Source organism: Artibeus jamaicensis, unplaced genomic scaffold (assembly GCF_021234435.1).
Source record: "Artibeus jamaicensis isolate MK-2021 breed Jamaican fruit bat unplaced genomic scaffold, CSHL_Jam_final scaffold_1283, whole genome shotgun sequence".
In the NCBI taxonomy this organism is placed as follows: domain Eukaryota; kingdom Metazoa; phylum Chordata; class Mammalia; order Chiroptera; family Phyllostomidae; genus Artibeus; species Artibeus jamaicensis.
The window spans coordinates 2,428,858-2,449,457 of record NW_026522028.1 but is presented as its reverse complement, the minus strand read 5'-3'; the positions used below and the strand labels follow the sequence as shown (position 1 = coordinate 2,449,457).

General features: G+C 40.3%; 1 protein-coding gene and 1 pseudogene across 1 annotated transcript; both read left to right on the top strand.

Annotated features, from left to right (window-relative positions):
- Nucleotides 1-1,954: 1,954 nt before the first annotated feature.
- On the top strand, nucleotides 1,955-2,482 carry LOC128625926 (ferritin heavy chain-like). The gene has a single exon (XM_053655752.1). It carries the CDS (start codon nucleotides 1,955-1,957, stop codon nucleotides 2,480-2,482), a length of 528 nt encoding a protein of 175 aa, XP_053511727.1.
- Nucleotides 2,483-7,647: 5,165 nt separating this feature from the next.
- On the top strand, nucleotides 7,648-8,215 carry LOC128625931 (ferritin heavy chain-like; annotated as a pseudogene).
- The last annotated feature ends 12,385 nt before the right edge of the window (nucleotides 8,216-20,600 follow it).

Below are 20,600 nucleotides of genomic sequence, written 5' to 3'. Positions count from 1 at the left end.
TAGGAGATGTTGTGGCTGGTCCAAGTGAAAGGTAATGGGGTTTGAACTACAGTGGTGACTGAGAAAAGGAAGAGATGTGGGCAAAATGCACATGGATTGGATGTGTTGATAAGCTCAGTTTATGGGCCAGAGGTGAAGAGTGAGAGATGAGGAAAATAATCCAGGTTCTGGTGATTAGAACTGAATACGTGGGGGGATGGTAGGACTGATTATTAATTTGAGGTCTTTTTGTCCAGGGGGTTGGACTGCCATGTTATGTACAACCTGAGTGCCCATTGGATGCGCATTGGACTGGATGCGCATTGGACCTCCAATGGAACCACCATGTAGATAACTGTGAGGCCATTATAGACCCAGTGCTCCAGTCTGTATTGGAGGCTGGGTGTGTGGGCACCCTTGGCTTAGCAAGTACCCAGACCTCACACACACAGCAACAAAGATGTCTTCAGTGTAAATTCTTTTGTTTACCCACTCTGGGCACATTGACATTCTTATCAATTAGGAGAGGTTCGAACACTCCTGAAATCGAAGATCCCAGATAGCAGGCCCAAGGCCCAACCTCTCCCAGAGCTCTTTCTGAAGACAGCGGTGCCTGCCCTCCTGTGTGGACTCATTCATGCACAGTAGGTGTTATTTACCCACAGCGGGCACTGATCACCTACCCACTAATATGGTGAGATTGTTATAATAATACCTGGGTTTAAGGTGTGTAAGTACCTAAAGAAACTATCATGAACAAGTACATGCCACCAGATTAGACAGGCTGGGAGAAATGAATAAATTTTGAGAAACATCCAATCTTCCAAAGCTGAATGAGGAAGAAACTAGAAATTTGAACACATGGCTTAGAACTTAAGAAATCAAAGCACTCATTTAACAACAAAAAATTAAAACCTTAAAACACCTCAACAAACAAAAGCCCTGGACAGGATGTCTACACAAGAGAATTTTATACAACTGCGGTATCTGGCAGCTTTCCTCACCCCAAACTACACTGCGAAGACAGCAAATGACTTTAGGACAATTGCAGACCTGCCGAGAAGGGAAACAATAGGGCACATTTACTTAAAAGACAAAAGTATTACTCTCCCAATGTCAGGTGTATCACATTTATTTTGTCCCCAGGGAGTGCCCCTTTCCTACCTATAAGCCACGCCATGTATCCTCAAAGGAAAACCCACTGAGTAACTCAGCACACTCCAGCCTTCCCTTACAGCAGAAGCCCTGCAGTGAAATGCACCTCACAACCCCCAGATCAGACCCCTGCTCATTCCCTGCTTTGACCACATAAGTCCTTTATGCCTAACTGTACAGGAACACAGGTTTGCCAAATGTATGAGGAAGATAAAAGAAAAAAGGACAGGGAATTCACAAAACTATTTCTGGGCAGGGGGAACCCAGATATAACACAGGAAACAGAAGAGAATTGTACCAAGGATTCAAATTCATATTCTCAGAACTTTAAGGGAAGAAAAGGGGTATATACAACAATAATGTCTTCTATAGAAGGAATTAGAGGGCAGATAAGGTCCTTGAAACATAGACATATTCTTGCGAAATTGAAAACATTAAATGTCAAGAGGTCAGAACAGCTTCTCCCCGCCTCACCCAGGCTGTGACGGAACCTGGAACATGCTGCTGGTACCCTGCCCACCTGTACAACCCCCCCCTCGGCACCCCGTCTTTGCCCCTCCCACTCTCAGGGGTCCTCCTTGCTCCCTCTCCTGTATACTCGCGAGAATTGCTCACGTTTTCCATCTTCAGGATTCACCTTCCCTTTCCGGTTCCATCTCACAGCCAACCAACAGTCGCCTGCTGCAGGCGCTGGAGCACCACCCCTCTGCGGTGCTACTGACTCACCTGGGGACTCTCGGGAGGCTACAGGGCAAGTCCAGCTCCCGCTTCCAAGACTTCTTCGCTGTGGTGCCCCCACCCTGCACCTGCACTACCAGACATGGCGACCGCATTGCCGCCCTGCCATGTGGGTCAGAATTGCCACCCTGAGTGTGAGGCCGCCATCAACAACCAGGTCAACTTGGAGCTGTACACCTCCTACGTGTACGTGTCCATGGCCTGCTACTTCGACCTTGGAGACGCGGCCTTGAAGCACTTCAAGCTGTTCTTCCTGCAGCAGTCGAAGAAGGAGGTGGACCTCGCGGAATCTCTGTTGGGGCTGCAAAACCGGCATGCCGGCAACCTCTGCCTGCCCAATATCCCCAGGCCTAAAGAAGAGAACTGGGAGAATGGCCTGAGGGTCATGGAGTGCGCCTTGCACCTGGCGAAGAGAGTGCACCAGAGCCTGCTGAATCTGCACCAGGTGGTCACCGAGAAGCACGGCCAGGGCTGTCACTTCCTGGAGCGTGACTACCTGCGTGACCAAGCGATGTTCATCCAAGAGTTGGGGAGCACATCACCAACCTGCGCAAGCTGGCGGCCCCGGAAGATAGCCTGGCAGAGTCCCTCTTTGACAAGCTCACGCTGAAGGACAGCAAGAAGTGAGCCGGGACTGCCTTCCCTATAAGCCAGCCGCGGGGTGACTTGCCCTGGTCACCGTGCTGAGCTTGCCTATTGCCATAGTGCCCTAGGAAACGTTCAGTTAAGTTTGTTTGTTTGTTTGTTTGAGTATTATCATTACTTCCTAAAGTTACTGATTACTAAATAATTAAAGGCGTTTCATTGGTTCCTGTGTGCAAACGGTCACCTTTTGTTTTAAAATAAGTGCGCAGGAGTCTCTCTCTCACACATGGCCCATCATGTGCAGTTTGAGATCTCCATGGGTGGGGGGAGGGGATATCTCATGGGAGCCTGGATGGAAGGAGGGGTTCCATGAATCCTGGGTGGAGGGCGAGGGTATTCCCTGCGCCCTGAATGAAGGGTGGACTTATTATTCCCTGGGACCCTGAGTGGAGTGGTGGTGTATTCCCTGGTGTTCTGGATGGAGGGAGGACGTGATTCCTGGACTCTGCATGGAGGGAGGGAGAAGGTATTCCGTGGGATTCTGGATGGACAGACAAGGTATTCCCTGAAGCTCTGGATGGAGGGAGGAGGCATACCGCGCAGCTCTGGACAGAGGGGAGAGGTTTGTGTGGGAACCTGGATGCAGGGAGGAGGTATACCCTTCCTGCTTTATAGAGTGAAGGCTATGCCCTGGACCCTGGATCCAGGGAGGGAGTATCCTGGTGGCCCTGAATGGAGGGAAGTGGTATTCCCAGGACCCTGGATGGAGGGAATGGGTACACCGTGGGACCTTGGAGGGAGGGGGTAGTCTGTGTGACCCTAGTTCAGGGCTATCACACTCGTTTTCACCGGGGGCCACACGAGACTCATGGTTGCCTTGAAAGGGCCGCACATAATTTTGGGACTCTAGAAATGAAACTACTTCTTAACTGTTAAGCCAGAGCTCAGTGCAGCTGCAGGGAAGAAACATGGCAACAGAATGGAGAGAAAGGAGGTCGAGGGCCGGATTAAGCCCACAGGACTTGTGGTTGCCCCCCTGTGCCCTAGTTGGAGGGAGGGCTTATTGCTTGGACCCTGGATGGAAGGAAGTGGTATTCCCTGGACCCTGGGTGGAGGGAGAGGCATTGTGTGGGGGATCTTGGATGGAGGGAGCATGTAGTGTGTGGGACCCTGGGAAAGGCAGAATCAATCTCCCCTTATAAACAATATAGGTACGTGAGGGTGAGGTCCGACAGGGCCCTGGTTAAGCTGGATTCATGTGCACGGTACAAGTATACTAAAAACAGTATGAAAGCCATGAGACTCCTTGCCTCTAAGGAAGTAGCGAAGAATGGTGTCGGGCAGAGGTTAAAATAAAGGGATAATCAGCTTTACCTGAAATGTTTATGTTCATTAAATCATGCAAAAGGGAATAGTTAAGTCTGGGTAGTCAGATGGCGATGTTGGAATTCCTAAGGGTAGAGTACCCTTGATAAGCTAACACTGGGCAAGAGTGATAATGGCAAGTGAGCCTCAGGCTGGCTTCCCCAGAGACAGAGGAGTGACTTCCCATAGTCACCAAGGCCTGGGTTGCACATTGCAGTTAGAAAACAGCCACTTACGTGTGTTTTCTATCCTTCGTTTTTATATAGTATATATCATGCATAAAAGTTCATATATATTTTCAGCACCACAGTTCCTTTTGAATCTCCGGACTAGATTCTGAAAATGTCTGCTTAGGAAGACACCCTTTGTTGAAAACCAGTTCAGTGACTGCATTATCAGATATGAAGCAGCTGCATTCCAGACCTTTGCTGAGCCTGGTTGTATATCTGCCCGGAGGTTTCAAGTATCCAACTCTAATTTAGTATTTGTCCCTTGCTACCAAGAGAGCCTAAGCTAATATGTGTCCTTATAATCAGCACAATTTTACCAGGCTATGCTGTCACTGTTTACAGAAAACACCTACTCTAGAGTAGTAGATGCCAGTTTTCTCTTTGTCCCTAGTACAGGTTCCTCTGTAAAAAAAAAAAAAAGTAAAGATGAAAGGGTGTGAAGGATAAAAGTAAATAATTGCCTGGATGGAAACAGAGACTGATGAAGGCTGCTACCACAGTCCTCCCTCCTCACCTGAAAGTGTTTTCATCTTAATTTGCAGGTCTCTAATTTTTAGACCAGCCTTTCCAAGACTGTGTTCAGTATCAGGCACTGCCACAGAATAGTAGCAGGTGTTCAGTAAAAAACGAATTCACACACACACACACACACACACACACACACAAACGAATTCACACACACACACACACACAGACACAGGTTTGTATTAATCAACTTAGTGGGATTTCTGGTGTAGCTTTCTAGTTATTGTCTAGGAATTGTAGGTCTTTGATTCAAGAAACATTCTTTGTAGACCTATAACACGGGGGATAATATGTTCAGCATTTCCAAAACATTCTAATCATGAGGTCCCTTTTCTACCAAATCTCATAGAACACTATTGCAAAAAGATAGCTTTGGAAACTGTTGAAAGATCTCATCCTGTGTTGTTCCACAGGCACATCCCTGTAGCTACACCTCCGTCGTTCTCATTGAGAAGGCGTCAGGAGAAATTGGAATGTTTGCTGTGTAGGCTCCAGCACAATACATTTTGGGACAATAAGTGCAACGCAGGGCCCTCACCATGACAGTGGGTAGCTATCACACGTACCCATTTTGTTCCCTAATGGGTAACTCCTAACCGGGTCTTTTCCCATCATATTCTGATTTCCATTTGTAAATGCATGGCTTTCTGGGAATGATAACAGTGATATTTTTTCAGTACTTAAATCAAAGAGAGAAAGGCCAAGTAGTTTAGATTTCTCACCTGCCTCTCTACCTATGTATTAATCTCACCAACAGCAGAATTCTTCGTTTTCATTTTTCCAGACCAGATTGCTGAATTTTGGTCAGTTACACACCTTTGGGTCAAAAGCAATCTGCGCCTGCGTTTTTTGGGACATTAAATGCAGAAGTTCCTCAAAATCCAGACATTTTTTTCAAAATCGAAGAAAAATTTTAATAGAACATATTCATGATAAAAGTTTTCAGCAGTACAGCGGAAGATCCTCTGATATCTCAGCTTCACACAGCACCTTCTTGAATAAAATTCCAGAGACATATAAGTGCATATTATATGTATTGATCTTTTCCCCCTTCACAAATGAGAGATGATTATACATCCTGCTCTGAATTTTCTCTCTTCTTAGCACTTCATTTGGAGTGATTCCGACACTTAACTGTGAGGAAAAAGAACAAGGCGTATACGCTATAAAGCATTTTGGTAATAAAGTCCAGGATTGCTAATAAATATATATTCCATTACATGTCAGGTGTAACTGAAGAATGAAAATGAGTTTCAAGAATGTAAGAAATTATAATTGGATAAACGCTTCAATGAAGGAATCCATGACGTCATAGAAAATAAACATGCAATCAACAATGTACTTCGTGCTCAGCGTCTTACACTTCATCTTTTTCCTCCGATGGAGACCATCAGTACTACTACCTATAGAATTTTTCAGTTTTGCGTGAGCGCCTCATTGCAATGCATTTCTCTTTGAGTTCTGTAGAGGACCTGCGAAGTTTCTCTCCAGACCAAAAATACACGATCCAATTCTGTACATTGAACCTGCACTAATGCCGAACAGTAGTTGGTGTGGCGCATCATCTGAAGGTGAACTCTTTCAGATTTTTTGATTTAAATATGTTCCCACAACTACTCTCAGGTATCAATTCTCCTGACACCTCCAATGAACTTGATGAAACTCCTATTTCGTTCCCAGGCAAATATCAACATAATGCAATGCTATTATGTTCTCGATCTGCAAAATAGTCTATATTATGCTGGCAAATCACAAAATAATTAAAGCAAACTTCTCAACAAGAACAGTGCCCGAGTCTGATCCATCTTATTAACCACCACTTTATTTGTCTCTTCCTTGGCTGCTTAGTTCGATTCAACAAGAAAATATGCCTTTTTAAACAACAGTAATGTTTTCCATTATACTTGGAACTCCATATTACACTAGTTTCAGGTATACAGCATAGTAGTTGGACACTTATATAATTTATGAACTCTACTGCCCACCTGCCACCACACACAATTTGTACAATAACATTGACTATATTCCCTATGGTGTGCTTTACATCCCCATCTCTATTTTGTAAGTACCAATTTGTCCTTCTTAATTCCTTCACCTTTCGCACCAGCCTCCCAAACTCCAACCCGTGTGACAATTAGTTGGACCTCTCTGAGTTGCTTTTGGTTTTGTTTGTTCATGTATTTTGTCTTTTAGATTCCACATAGAAATGAAATCTTATGGTATTGGCCTTCCTGCGTTTGACTTAGTTCACCGAGCATAATATCCCCTTGGTTCATCCATTTTGCTCAGATAATAAGATTTCATTCTTTACTGTGTCTGAGTAATATTGCACAATGTATATGTACCTCTTCTTTACAAAAGGTGTATCTTCATGGGAGGAGAAAGCAGAGATCACTGGAGGGACAAGGTCTAGGAAGTCAGTGGGGCTGTCGGAACTGTCCTCACGTCCATGCAAAGTCGTTCAAACAAAGCTTTGTGATAGTAAATGTAACCAGTGACACCACAAAAGGGCTATGTTTAATGAAACAGTCACTTTAGGGCAGTGTTCATGTAAGTTGCTCAAAGAACTCATGCAGGTGATTAACTGAAACCAGTTGCACTCATATTCCTGAGGAACATTTTCAAATGTCACACATAACAGATGCCTAGCACCGTAAGGCCTTGTGAGCCAGACTGGCATGGAACTTGGAAAGTGTCAATGCTACTGGCCCCATTGGGCCCCCCTCAAGCACCCCTGCAACCAGGGCCATACCCTGACCCTGACCCCTAAGTCTCGATACTGTACTGGATGCTAATTCCTCCCTCCCTCCCTCGACGGTATTGAGTGGAGGGTTTTTTCTGTCCCACCTCTGAGCCAACAGCAGGGCCAGAGGCCTGACACGTGAGCACCCCAGGGTTTCGGACCACTGCAGGACACTTCGGGGCCCCGCAGCCTCCACAGACACCCAATGCAGAGACACTCCAGGGTCTTGCACCTTCCACAGTTGTTTTTGCCACAGCCTACCCAGCAGCCTGGAATTCTGAACAACCTCAGTCTTGCTGCCCCGCGCCTATGCATGAAGACATGGAGATGCTTCCCGGGCCTTCGTTCGTGCATCAGAACTACCACCCTGAGTGTGAGGTTGCCGTCAACAACCATATCAACATATACTTCCACGCTTCTCAGGTGTACTCGTCCATGGCCTTCTACTTCGACCGTGAGTCGTGGCCCTGAAGCACTTACGCCAGCTCTTCCTGAAGAGGTCAAACTAGGATAAGGAGCACACAGAGAGGCTGGTGCTGCTGCAGAACTAGCATGGGAGCTGAATCCGCCTTCGGGTCCTCCCTGGGATCAATGGTAGAGTGGCCTGAGGGCCATGCATTGTGCCTTGCACTTGGGGAAGAAAGTGAGGCAGAGCCTGCTGAATGTCTACCAGGTGGCCACTGAGAACGGGGATGGCCACCTGTGTGACTTCCTAGAGAGTTACTACCTGCACCAACAGGTGATGTTCATCAAGGTGTTGGGGGACCATGTCATGAAGCTGCGCAAGGTGGGATCCCCGGAATCCGGCCTGGCAGCGTACCTCTTTGACACTCTCACCCTGGGTGGCAGCAAGAAGAACTGTCCCTGGACTGCCTTCCTGATAGCCTCGGGGTGACTTCTTTTTTCACCGTGCTGAGCATACCTACTGGCATATTGCCCTTCAAAACTTTCGCTTAAGTTTTTATGTTCCAGTTTTACCACTTCTTAGAATAAAGTTACTGGTTCATAAATAAATAATTACAGTGCTTAATTTATTCATGTGTGTAAAACTGTCACCTTCTAAGTTGTAAAATACTTATGTAGTATTTGCTCTAACCACCCATGTCCCATTGCTTGTAACTTAAGGTCTCCATGGACAGAAGGGAATATTCCATGGGACCATGGATAGAAGGGGGAATACTTTGTGGGACCCAAGGTGGAGTCCAGAGGTATCTTCTGGTACCCAGGATGGAGGGTGGGGGTATTTCCTGAACACTATGTGGAAGAAGAGATATTTAGTGGGACTTTGGATGGAGGGGGGTATACTGGGAGACTCGGGATGGAGGGCGGGGGTACTCCATGACTCTGGAGTAGGGGCCAGCTATTCCTTGGGAACTGAGATGAAAGGATGTGGTATACCCTGGTCACTGGAAGGAAGGAGAGTATTTCCTGGGCCTTGAAAGTAGGGAGGAGGTATTCCCTGGATCCTGGGTAGGGGGAGTGGTTATTCCCTGAACCTTGAATAGAGGGATGGGTGTTCTGTGGGACCCAAGATGGAGGAAGAGGGTATTCCCTGAACCCTGGAGGAGCATGGGGCTATTCTGTGTGGTAATGCATGGAGGGTGGGTATCCCTGTATCCCTGTAAGGACAGAGGGGGTATTCCCTGGACCCTGGATGGAGGGAATGGGTATCTACAGTTATATTATGGCTTAATACATAATTATATTAAGTCAAAATTAAATTAAGACTAAACACTGGTGTAAAGAAATATAAATTAAAATTTTACCTTATTGAGCAACTTATCATGTACTTCTTTTCCATGTCTAGTGTATGATTCTATTATTACAATCAACAAACACATCAAATAGACACTGTTATTATTCCAGTTTTACATAATCAATAAATTCAATACCTCTAAAACTGATTAGATAAGTGTACATGGTGATATTTGATCCTTTGTTTTCTTCACAAACATTGAATAAGGGTGAACTGCATGGAGGAGCGCAAAGGGGGAAAAATGGGGAAGACTGTAATAGAATAACAATAAAGTATTTAATAAAAGTTAAGCAGCACTAGCTTCCAAAGAGAAATAGAAAGGTCTAAAAAGGTACAGTAATCAAAACCGTGGGAATAAAAGTTTAATTGAAAGTAGGCATTTTATTCACAACCACCAGACCATGTGAGAGCACTGATAATATTCCTTTCTCTATGTTGTGTCTTGAGAGCAGAGCCACGTTTGATTCTTGTGTGTATCTCCAGAGTCACAGTGTCCAACACATATTTGGAGTGTCTGTTTGGTGGTTGGATTAATCATAAACACATTAATTATAAATATCTAGGTTGGTCTTACATCTTCCACTATAATCTTCTTGAATTGAAAGAACATGTTTTCTCCTTTTAATTTCCATGTATGCGCAAAATGTTGTATGTATTTACTTGGGTCAGAAAGGGGAGAAAGACGGCAGTTTTCTACCTGTTTGTGTTTCCATCTGCTTCTGCACTAGAATACAAATCCCATGGGAACAGACGAAGTCTCTCTTTGTTCCTAGTATTTGCCCAGACCCTACACTAGTGCCTGTGCCATTTTTGATATAAGGGTTTGTTGAGTTAATTAAGGACAATTTGACATCAGTGGTATACTCAACTACTTTGGCTCCTTCCTTAGAATTTAACTGAAAGCTTTAGAGCAAAAAGGCTTACTGAGTAGCAGTGAAACTACAAATGTGGTTGGAGGGGATGAATACATCCACAGGGTTAAGGGCTTTCTTTAAGGATTTAACTAAACCTTTTGTTTCCTGCCAGAGGGAACCGAAGTCTGTGCTTACCTAAGAGCACAGAGACTGGCAAGCCAGGTGAAATGGGTGAAGGCCTCTGGGGGTTCAGTGAAGAGGTCACCCGACACTCCACATTGGGGTGCAGATAGGGCAGAAGGAAGGTGTCTCCAGGACTGGGCTGAAAGATTAGGGCAGGAGAACGAGTAAAACGAATGAAGAACAAATTCCAAGAATGAAAGATGAAGAGGTGCCCAAGTCACTGAGATGCTGGAGGCCCTGCTCTGCCACCGTCAAAATGTGAAACTGATCATGAGTGGGAGGAGAAAGTGGAGATCACTGGAGGAACAAGGTCTAGAACTGAGTGAGATGGTTATCAGATGTGTCATTAGTATCAACAAGGACTCTTCTCTGTATATCTAGATGATCTGCTTTAAGTTGTGGACTCTATGTCTGCAGGATGCCAAGACATTAAAATAATAAAAATTATAATAACTACATTTCCATTACACTTTGTAATGTGTATTATGGTGGTCAGTTTTTCTTATTTTCACCTCACATAGAGCCTGATCTTAGTATTAATTGCAAACGCTATTCAGATATTCCCCTTCTGTGGCAAAGCATCTAAAGACTGAAAGATGAAGAGGTGAAGATGTGAAGTACTAAGTTATTAATATATTTGTATAATTGGAAAATTTGGCAATAAGTGTGTCTCTTAGGTTTCAGCAAAGACAGTTTATTAACTTGAAGTGTATTTGTTAAAAACACTTATGATTTATCCGGTTTGAAGCCTGAGGGCAGTAAGAATAAAGGGAACATATAAAAACTACATAGATTATTAAAAGAAAGCAAGGCCTTCAGGGATTGGGCTTCAGTTGCCTTCAAACAGCTACCTTGAAGAAACTTGGAGAACAAATATATGCATCTGTGTTGGGTGGTTAAGTCCATCAAGCTATAGAAAAGCAGATGCCACCATGGAAAATAATCAAACTGCCATGGCCAAGAAGCAGCAATTCAGTGGCTCTGAGATGTGAAAAGAAAGTGATTGTATGTGTGCAAACATAATTTAAGTATCACATCCTCAATGCTAGCTGTGTCAGCCTTTCTTTTCCTGGTTGTACACAGTTCCCAAAGAGTACTTATGTATTTATTTTTCTTTTTTTGAAAGAGATATAAAATTCTATATTGGTTGAACTAACAAAAAATCCACCTATGCTCATCAAACTAAATGAGTTGAATTTTGCATTAAAGTTACAAAATGCCTGGCTGGTGTAGCTCAGTGGATTGAGCGCAGGCCTGCAAACCAGACAATCGCGGTTTGATTCCCAGTCAGGGCACATACCAGGGTTGCAGGCCGGTTCCCTGCAGGCCAATTCCCAGCAGGGGATGCACGAAAGGCAACCGTACATTGATGTTTCTCTCCCTATCTCCTTCCCTTCCCCTCTAAAGATAAATAAATAAATAAAATCTTTTTTAAAAAGTTACAAAATGTACAAATTTATATCATTGCTCTTACTTCATAATAATATCCTGGCTTATCTTGTTTTTGTTGAAACTAAAACATTTAATATAAAACATAATTTAGAATCTAAAGTCCACAGTGAGAACTGAAGTTATTAATAGAGTTTGAAGAATGGGGCGATACTTGTGGAATTATAGCTACTTATTACTAGACTTCATGTTCAAAGACATTACTTCTGATGGTGAATATAATCTTTGTGTGTGGTTATGACCGAGAAGCAAATATGTGATTAGAATTTTAAGGTGATCATTTAACTTTTTAACTAACATACTCTTTTGAAAGTCCTGTTCTTTTAGCAAGTGTGTATTACTACAGTAATTTTCCTTGAATAGACAATTATTTAATTGGGTATTTCTAAGAGGTCTTATTTTTTATTTATTATTTGGGAAGGAATAACTCAAAGGCCCAAAGAATTCTCATATCTAGATAGTGAGTAAATTAGAAGTTAAAGTAAAATCTCCCTTCTCTCAGTTAAGTTCTTGAACATGAAGTTGACAAGTGTTTTCTTTAAAGGGGCAACTTATCAGGCTGATCAAATCATTACTATTTTTATGGGTCAGAACATAAATTTTTAATGGTGTTTCAGTGTAACATTTTGGATCTTCTTGTATCTTTTCTTTTTATTTCTCCAATTTGGTTTGTTAAGCTGTAGCTCTTTCCATCCATGCTTTCCTTCTATCATATATATATGCTAATAAGGAAAATGATTATTGAAACAAACTCAGCTAAAGCCAAAATGAATTATATTCTTGTTGCCTTAAATATTAGTCCTATTTGAAAAATTACCCTAATCTCTCAGGTGTATTGTTCCTAGAAGACCTTTTAAAAATGTCTCATGTAATCATCTGCCTAGAGTCACTAATGCCAACATGTAGGACCTGTCTGAGTATTAGAAAGATCTTGAGCCTTGTTAGAGAGGAAAACCGTGACTGCAATCAATACTCAAGTTGATCTGTCCACTTCTATAGTTCTACTTTATGTTCCAGTTGTGGAAACTTAGTTTCTTCTTGGGATCAAGTATACCTTGTGACTCAGTTTCCTACCTGGACTCTAATATTAGTCCCAATCTCAATAAGAAACCCAGCACATCAATGACTTCAGGACTGGGATTCTGATTTTCTCATGCCCCCATCTTTGCCACTTGAGACCTGATTCTGAACTTCACTCCCCATGCCTTAAGGCTGGTTTCTTGCTTCTTTATATCTCTTGACAGGTAATAGCCTGTCTGCTTACCACATCTCAACACCATCTTGCCTTCCTGTAGGTAGGTCCCTTTTTTTATGCCCTGTCTGCCAGCTGTGCCACCTTTACTGTAGCTCCTCAGACTGGCCAGTTACCTGTGAGTTTCTCTCAAGATAACTGACTTTTACTGTATGGCTGGACTTTCTCACCTGCCAGCAAATTTTCCACTAGTAAGTATACTTAGTTCTAGCCTCAAACTCTTTAGTACTGGCCCCATCTTACAATCAAACCTCCTGTGAAGAGCCATTCAACAAAGAAAACTGTAATCCTCTATGATAGCTAACACTATCTGCTCCAAGATGTCTTTGAAGATGGCTATCACAACACTTAATATAATGTACTAGATATTTGTTCAGAATTTTCCACAAATCTCTTGTTCCTTCTGAAAACTAGATTCATAGCTTTAGAATCCACTAGATATAAAAGCTATAAAAATTTAAATAAAATATGCAACATTCTTTAAAAATATCTCTTTATTGTACCACATATAAAACACATCTATCCAAAAAAGTATGGCAACATTTCTGTTGAATCTATTAAAATGTGTTACCTATTCAAATGAGTCATTATAAGCTTGTCATGTAGAAGATGTCAATTTAAACACCGCAAAAGAAAACCAGTGCCTTCATTAACATGACATTCAAATTAGTGGATGAACTACAAAGACAAAGAAAAACCATCAGAATTACAGAGAGACTTTGTGCTTGCATCTTTCAACAGATTTTAAAAATTGGAGTTAAGTTGAATTTGATTCATGTATTCTGCTTGTGCTTCAAAATATTTTTATCTAGGAAAAAAATGAAGCCTTTTTTTCACACTATGTCCCTTAATCTATGTCAGCTTCATTTATAATCTAACCTGATGAAGGCACGTTATTTCTTAAATATACCTCACATATTTCTCTCAAATTTATCCATTAACATCAATTGACATAGACATGGAAGTACAATAAATGCATAGTAATGTGGTTCATGAGCACATTTCAATTTCTGAAACAGTTATTTTTAGGATGGCACTAAGAAAATAGTATCAAATAAAATATAAATCTTCACAAAAGCCCCCCCAGCCCCATTTTCTAAGAATACATTAGAAAGCAATGTTAATTCTTTTTGAGAGGCAGTATATCAAGTATTTTAATATAGAGTCAGACCAAAATGGGTAAAACTATAGATTCTACATTACATTTGCTGTGTGACCTTTGACAAATCTTTTCTCTATTTTATCCTTTGTCTACATAACTACACTTAAAAAAATATTGAATGAGCTACTTTATATAAACTGCTTAGCAGTGTGCCTACATGTGGAAAATGTTTAATTAACAGTAGCTGTTATTCTTATCTTATTATCAATAATTTCTACATTCCTATAGTTCTTCACCTTTATTTTCATATAATTTGTATTATAATATTCTGAAATTCCTGTAATCACACTCACTTAAACATTTTATCACAGACTATATGTGTGGGGGTTTCTAATATTGTATCAAGCAGTGGTATTTTACTTTTGCAAAAGGGTGTGTTGAGATATGTAGAAAAGATAAATGAGAACATTAAAAAAGATGCATCTTAAGTAGTTTATTTCTTGAGAATACATTCAGAGCACAGGAAAATCTATTCTTTCATATGCATTCTTTTGAACCTCTTGCCCAGGGAGGCTTCAGGATCATTCATCATTTCCTACTGTTTCTACATCCATCACATCTTTTTTCTCTGCTTTCCATATGACCTCCTTAGCTTTTCTGATTATAGTTGTGAGCAGAACTAATCATGAATAAATTCAGATTTGGGACAGAGGAGAAGCACAGTGGCTGGGTATGACCTTAGGTATCCATAGCCTATGGCCCTCAGGGTATTCTTATCTATCATGAGAAAAAAATTATTATATCCCATCTGTGCAGAAGGCCAGGGTGAGCATTAGAGAGAGGAAGTTAAATGGGCATGATCTTCCAGCTCTGGCAGACATATTTACGTGTTGATTATGTAGCATTTATCAAATGCCCTCTTAGCTGCCTCTGTCTAAACAAATTGAGGAATCTGCTTTCGAAAACCCTGTGTCTTAATAAAGCCAAAAAGAAAATAGCCAGAGTAAATATACACAGGAGATGCTGGACACAGATTTATGCATTTTGTGGCAAGGAAAGTAAACAAATAGTGTATGATCCCCCTCTTTCTCTGTTGTAGCACTATGATATTGCTACGCTGAGTTAAGATGTTGACAGTGGAGAGAAATTCAAGATAATACAGTGTGAGGAACTTTTGCAAAATAGCCCCATCTCCCCTTTATTTCCAAAACCCCTTTTTAGTTCTCATTCTCTCTGTAAGTCAAAAATTTGCATTAAACACAAAAATATTAAATTCTACGTGTAATTATATAGACAATAAAAATTAGAAAAGAAATAAATCAGGGAATACTAGAATAGTTTAAAAATTATGGATTCAATTAAATTACAAGTGAAATTTTAGTATCAAACTTAAAACATTGTTTATATATTTTACTTATATGCATCCTTATATTTTTCTTTGAACTGAAGAATTGTGAAGTAATACTCAGTATTAGCAAACACTATTTAAACACAACCACAATGAGGCCAATTCCCTCATAAAGTAAAAAAAGAAGGAAAAAGAAAGGGAAAACTTTTGCATAGATTGATGTACTGTCTTGTTCAGGGTGACAACATTATAAAAGTAGTGATTGATTGAATATCTATGGAAAACCTTCAGATTTAAGAATTGGCCAGAAAAAGAGAATCTAGAAGATAAGCCAGAGATAAAGTAGTCATAATGGTCAGAGGAGAGCCAGGAGTATGGAGGCTCAGATACAAATTTTCTATTGCTTTTAAAGAAAAAAAACATTTTTCCTATGTTATAAGAGCACTTAATATAAGATCTACTCTCTGCAAATATATAAGCATACAAATGCTGTATAACAAGTTACCACAAATTTAGCATTTTAAAACTGTACCTATTTATTCCATCACCATTATGCCGGTCAGAAGTCTGAGCACAAGGTCTCACAATCTCAAATCAAAGTATTAACCAGGTTGGTCTATTATCTGGAGACTCTTGGGAAGAATCTGTGAATAAGCCCTTTCAAGTTGTTTGCAGAATTCAATTCCATATAGTTGTAGGACTGAGGGCCACATTTTCTTACTGGCTGTTGGCTAGGGGCCTCTCTCAGCAAGTTAAGACTGCTCACATTCTTTTCCACACATGCTCCCTTATCCTACAGGCCATCTTTAAAAAAGCATTGGTGAGTCAATTCCTTCCCATACTTCGAATCTCTGTGACTTCTCTTTCTGCAACCACCTGGAGAAAACTCCGCTTTTAAAGAGCTCATTTGATTAAAATAGGCCTTCCTGGACAATCTCAATTAACTTGAGACTTTGATTACACCTGCAAGATTCATTCACAACAACAGTCCCAAGATCACTGTTTGATTGAATAATCAAGGGGGAGGAACCTTGGGGTGGAAGCATCTTTAGAATTCTGCCCTCCACATCTAATAATAATAAAAAAAGATTTTAAGAACAAATATATAAACCAAGTATAAATAGCTATGACAGGCTAAAGAATATCAAGTACTAAGTAAAATACACTGTATTATTAATCTGGTGGAACAGGGCAATTTTTGAGTGAGCATTTATGGTAGATAGATAGCATTATCTGCCCCTTCTGGATCAGGCCATGTGATAGGTCAACATAGCATCAAGACTTGACATGTTCCCTTCATATTATAAAGAGTTGAGGTCCAAATCTTCATATATATCAAGAATGAATTTCTTAGTCACCAGGCCATAACTCATCTCCATGAAGCTTTATAGCTACTAGTAGAATGAACTCAACTTTTTTGTTTCTGGGGACCAACCTTCCATTTTGGAACAAGTTAATTCTTACCTCTGAATAATATATGAACTAGGCTTATTAATTAAGATACAAATTTTTAGGTTATATAAAAATATCAAATTTCAGCTATATGATCTTTATAACGTATGTACTTAAAACCCAAGGTGGGGTAAGGATTGGAATTTTAAAAGTTAATAAATCCATACCAGGCAAACACTAGTGAAATTACGGTTGAGTCAGTTACACTAATATCAGAAAAAATAAACCAGCAGGGTAGACTTAGTATATATTAAATATAAATGATATATTTATACATAGAAAAATGTCGCTTTTTGAAGAATGTGGTCAAGTGCTAATTTTTGTATGTGGTAAAATACTCTTACAATATGTGAAGCAAAATTGGCCAGAACTACAAGTTGAAATAGACAAATCCAGCAACATAGTAGGATATTTTAATGTAACTCTCTCAGTTTCTGACAAATCAAGAAGACATAATAGTAAAATATAGAAATTTTGAATAATAAACTGTGAACACATTTCACTTAATGGCCATATGCAGACATCTGCAGCAACAAGTGCAGAATAACTTAAGTATATACTATACATTTAGAAAAATGACCACCTAATTCCTAAAGCAAGTCTCAAAGAAATGTCAAAGAAGTGGTTTGATAAAGCCTATTTTTAAAATAACTTATTGATAAAATTGTAATACAAATTAAAAAAATATTCAGAACTAGCCAATAATAAAATGCTATATGTCTAAAAATGGCATGTATTGTACACCATGAGAATATTTTAAAATATCAGATATTTAAATGGTAAAATAAAATAGTATTAGTATTAAAGCAAAATATGGATGAATTCCTTTAGTATCTTGCAAGGATAAAAAATGCCTTATGATTCAAAATCTAGAAGCAAAAAGGAAAATTATAGATAAGTTTAATAACATTTAAACTGTGTATGGTATAAATAAAAAAGGAGAGAAAGAATATAAATGATGAAGTTGAATACAATAGTCACACCTTACATTATATATAGAAAGCAAATATCACTATTATACAGTGTCTGGCACAAATAACAGCCTTTTTTATTATAAAATCTTTTATTACAAAATCATAAGCATGTCATTCTGTAACATAACAATATCACACTCAAGCACACCATAGGACATTTTAGGTGAAACGTTCGAATTAAAACTACAAATTATTACACCCATATTATTATACTACCAACCACACTCAAGTAGCTATTACTTCTGCCAGACCCTGTATAAAGAAAGAACTTCTGAAAAATAAAAATAAAAATCCTAAAATTTTAAGAAAAAAGTAGGCAAATGATATGGAAAACAATTCACATGGTTAAGGACAATGGCCCTGAATCATAGGAAATAATCACATACATAACAAGAGAAATACAAATTGAAATTACACTGAGGTATCATTCCTAACCTTGGAAAAACAAAAATCTTTGACAACATACTCTGCTGTTAAGGCTGTAGCAAAATAATAATCTTCACATTGCTAGTGGAAATGCAAATTATTGTTCTGCTAGGTACAATCCTACTGCTAGGTAACTATCCCAAAGATACATGCACAGAAATATGAAGTGACTTATGCACAAGACTATTTATTTCTCTACCATTTGAAAAAGCAAAACAGATGTAAAAAATATGTTACACCTTTTGGGTATCAAAAATGTGGGAACTCATATACACACTCATTCATATACATACATATTTGTTAATATTTTAAAAAAGAAACAGTAGGAGGATAAACTGAAATTTAATGAAAAGAAATACTGAACTTTAGAGGAAAAGAAGACAAAAAAGAGATGATGGGTAGAACAAAGACAAAAGCTAGATATTTTCTAATGTTCCTCATTTTATAATTTTGATCTGAGAACTGTATGTGTATATTTGAAAGAAAATAGTGAAGCAATGAGTTTAAAAATAAGATTGTGTCTGTATATACCTATGTGAATTCAAAAATAAAGATCACTAAATCTTAAGTTGCAGCTAATGGTCCTGTTATTAAGTTTAATTTTGGTATAATTTTATTTTATTTATCTAAATTTTGGATACCTAAACCTGATATCAAACCAAAAGTTACCATAAAAATTTAAACATATTATAAATATACACACATATACAAAGTAGGTGAAAGAATATAAGTAATTACACTAATATCATTAGGAATCAAGATTTTCAGTATAAAAGACAAGATAAGGATATAAAATAGTTCAATGAAATCCTATAATCTCCATTTAAATTTGGAAAATTAGAATTACTTAAATCTATGAACTCAGAATTTATTTACTCAGAAACTATTTTCCCTCAACCTTATTTCCGTTCTGTGTAAGAGTTTGTGGAAGACCAGCTTAAGGCTGCTCACTGGTTGTTCCTACCCATTTTGTGGCCTTGGGGCCTGTAGGACAGTCTTCTATAGGAACTGCTGAACACGCGCAGAGGGTGCCTGAGCTTTTGGACCAGTCCACAACCTTGGACTGAGTGAGTGAACTTGGGAGCCCAAGAAGTCCATCCACCCTGAAATTCCACCTTGGTCACAGCCTTTTCGAGAGTGACCTGCTCTTCTTCCTTCGCATCTCTTCAGGGTCTCTGTAGTAGTAGACCTCAGGCAGGACCTCCCGAGGGTGTTTACAGGAAGATGGTATCGCACATGCGCAGTGCTTCCCAGGCCTGCATGCACCACATCAGACCCACTGAGTGGGACCCCTTGTTGCAAAGAACAGCAATGTCCATCTAGAGCAGAGGAGAGTCTCTGTTACACAGAACAGTGCTATAGGCACCTCTGTGAGAGGCTGGTGGTCATCCTGGGATCAATGGCCACCAGAAGTCTCCACTCCTGGAAGGCTGCTAGGATGTGGTAAGTGAAGGTGCCAGGAGTGATGTGGCCAGCAATAGGTGGCCTCAGGGGCAGCAGCAAACTGCTCAGCTTGCTGGCCGGTGTTCCTGGATGGTGTGACACTGACATCAGCGGGGTTTTTAATGGCAACAATAGCAGGAGCTGCCATCAAAATCTTATCCCAGGTTCCCCTGGTCTTTCGTGCGTCCCACACTCGACCCACACTCGCCTGCTCTTTCGTACGTCCTCTCTCTTGCCAGGGGCTCACGCAGCCATGTGGGGGCCGCAGCAGATGGTGCGGGGTCCACAGGACTCAGCTTTAATATGAAACAGAAGCTCCGGACCCCGGCCTTTGGTTTGGCCTTGCTGAGAGCATGGTTGGACCTTTTCCATGGTGGATGGAGAGACAAGGGGCCCTGGACACCCAGGGGCAGATTTCTACCTGAATAAATCTTGCCGCACCACAGTCTCCTGGGCGTGGGTCCGTGCGATGCTTCTCTCATGTTCCCATTTTTAATGGCAACAATGGCAGGAGCTGCCACCAAAATCTTATCCCAGGTTCTCTTCAGATTATGATGCAGATGCCGTCACTTTCCCTTTTGTAGATGTCCCTGTTAGAAGTCAAAGTTGATGTCACTTAAGTAAGTCCCTGCTGCAAGGAATTCGAGGATATCTTCCTCATTCATTTGCAGGACATCAAGGGCTCCAGACATTGTGAAGTTTCCCTTTCTGGGAAGAAAACAGAACAATACCACATGGATTCCTCTCAGGGTACCATGGGAAGGTAGAATTTATTTTTCTCACTCTAAAGTAAGTAAAATACATGTCTCTTAGCTCTCCACTGAAATGCAGAAGAAACTGTGACAACCCAGGAGAAAAAAAGCAAACCTACCACCCAGATATATTTGCTAAATATAACTTTCCACTAAAAAAACTACCAGAGTGCCTTGGAGATATGTGTTATTCCAAGTTATGACCAGAAATATTCACAATGAACCTGGTTACCTTGTCAAATAAAAAATCCTATATTTAGACTCTGTCACATACTATACAAGAATACAG

What these genes read in the sequence shown, in the direction of transcription:
- LOC128625926 (XM_053655752.1), top strand. Translation starts at nt 1,955, where the DNA reads ATGGCGACCGCATTGCCGCCCTGCCATGTGGGTCAGAATTGCCACCCT.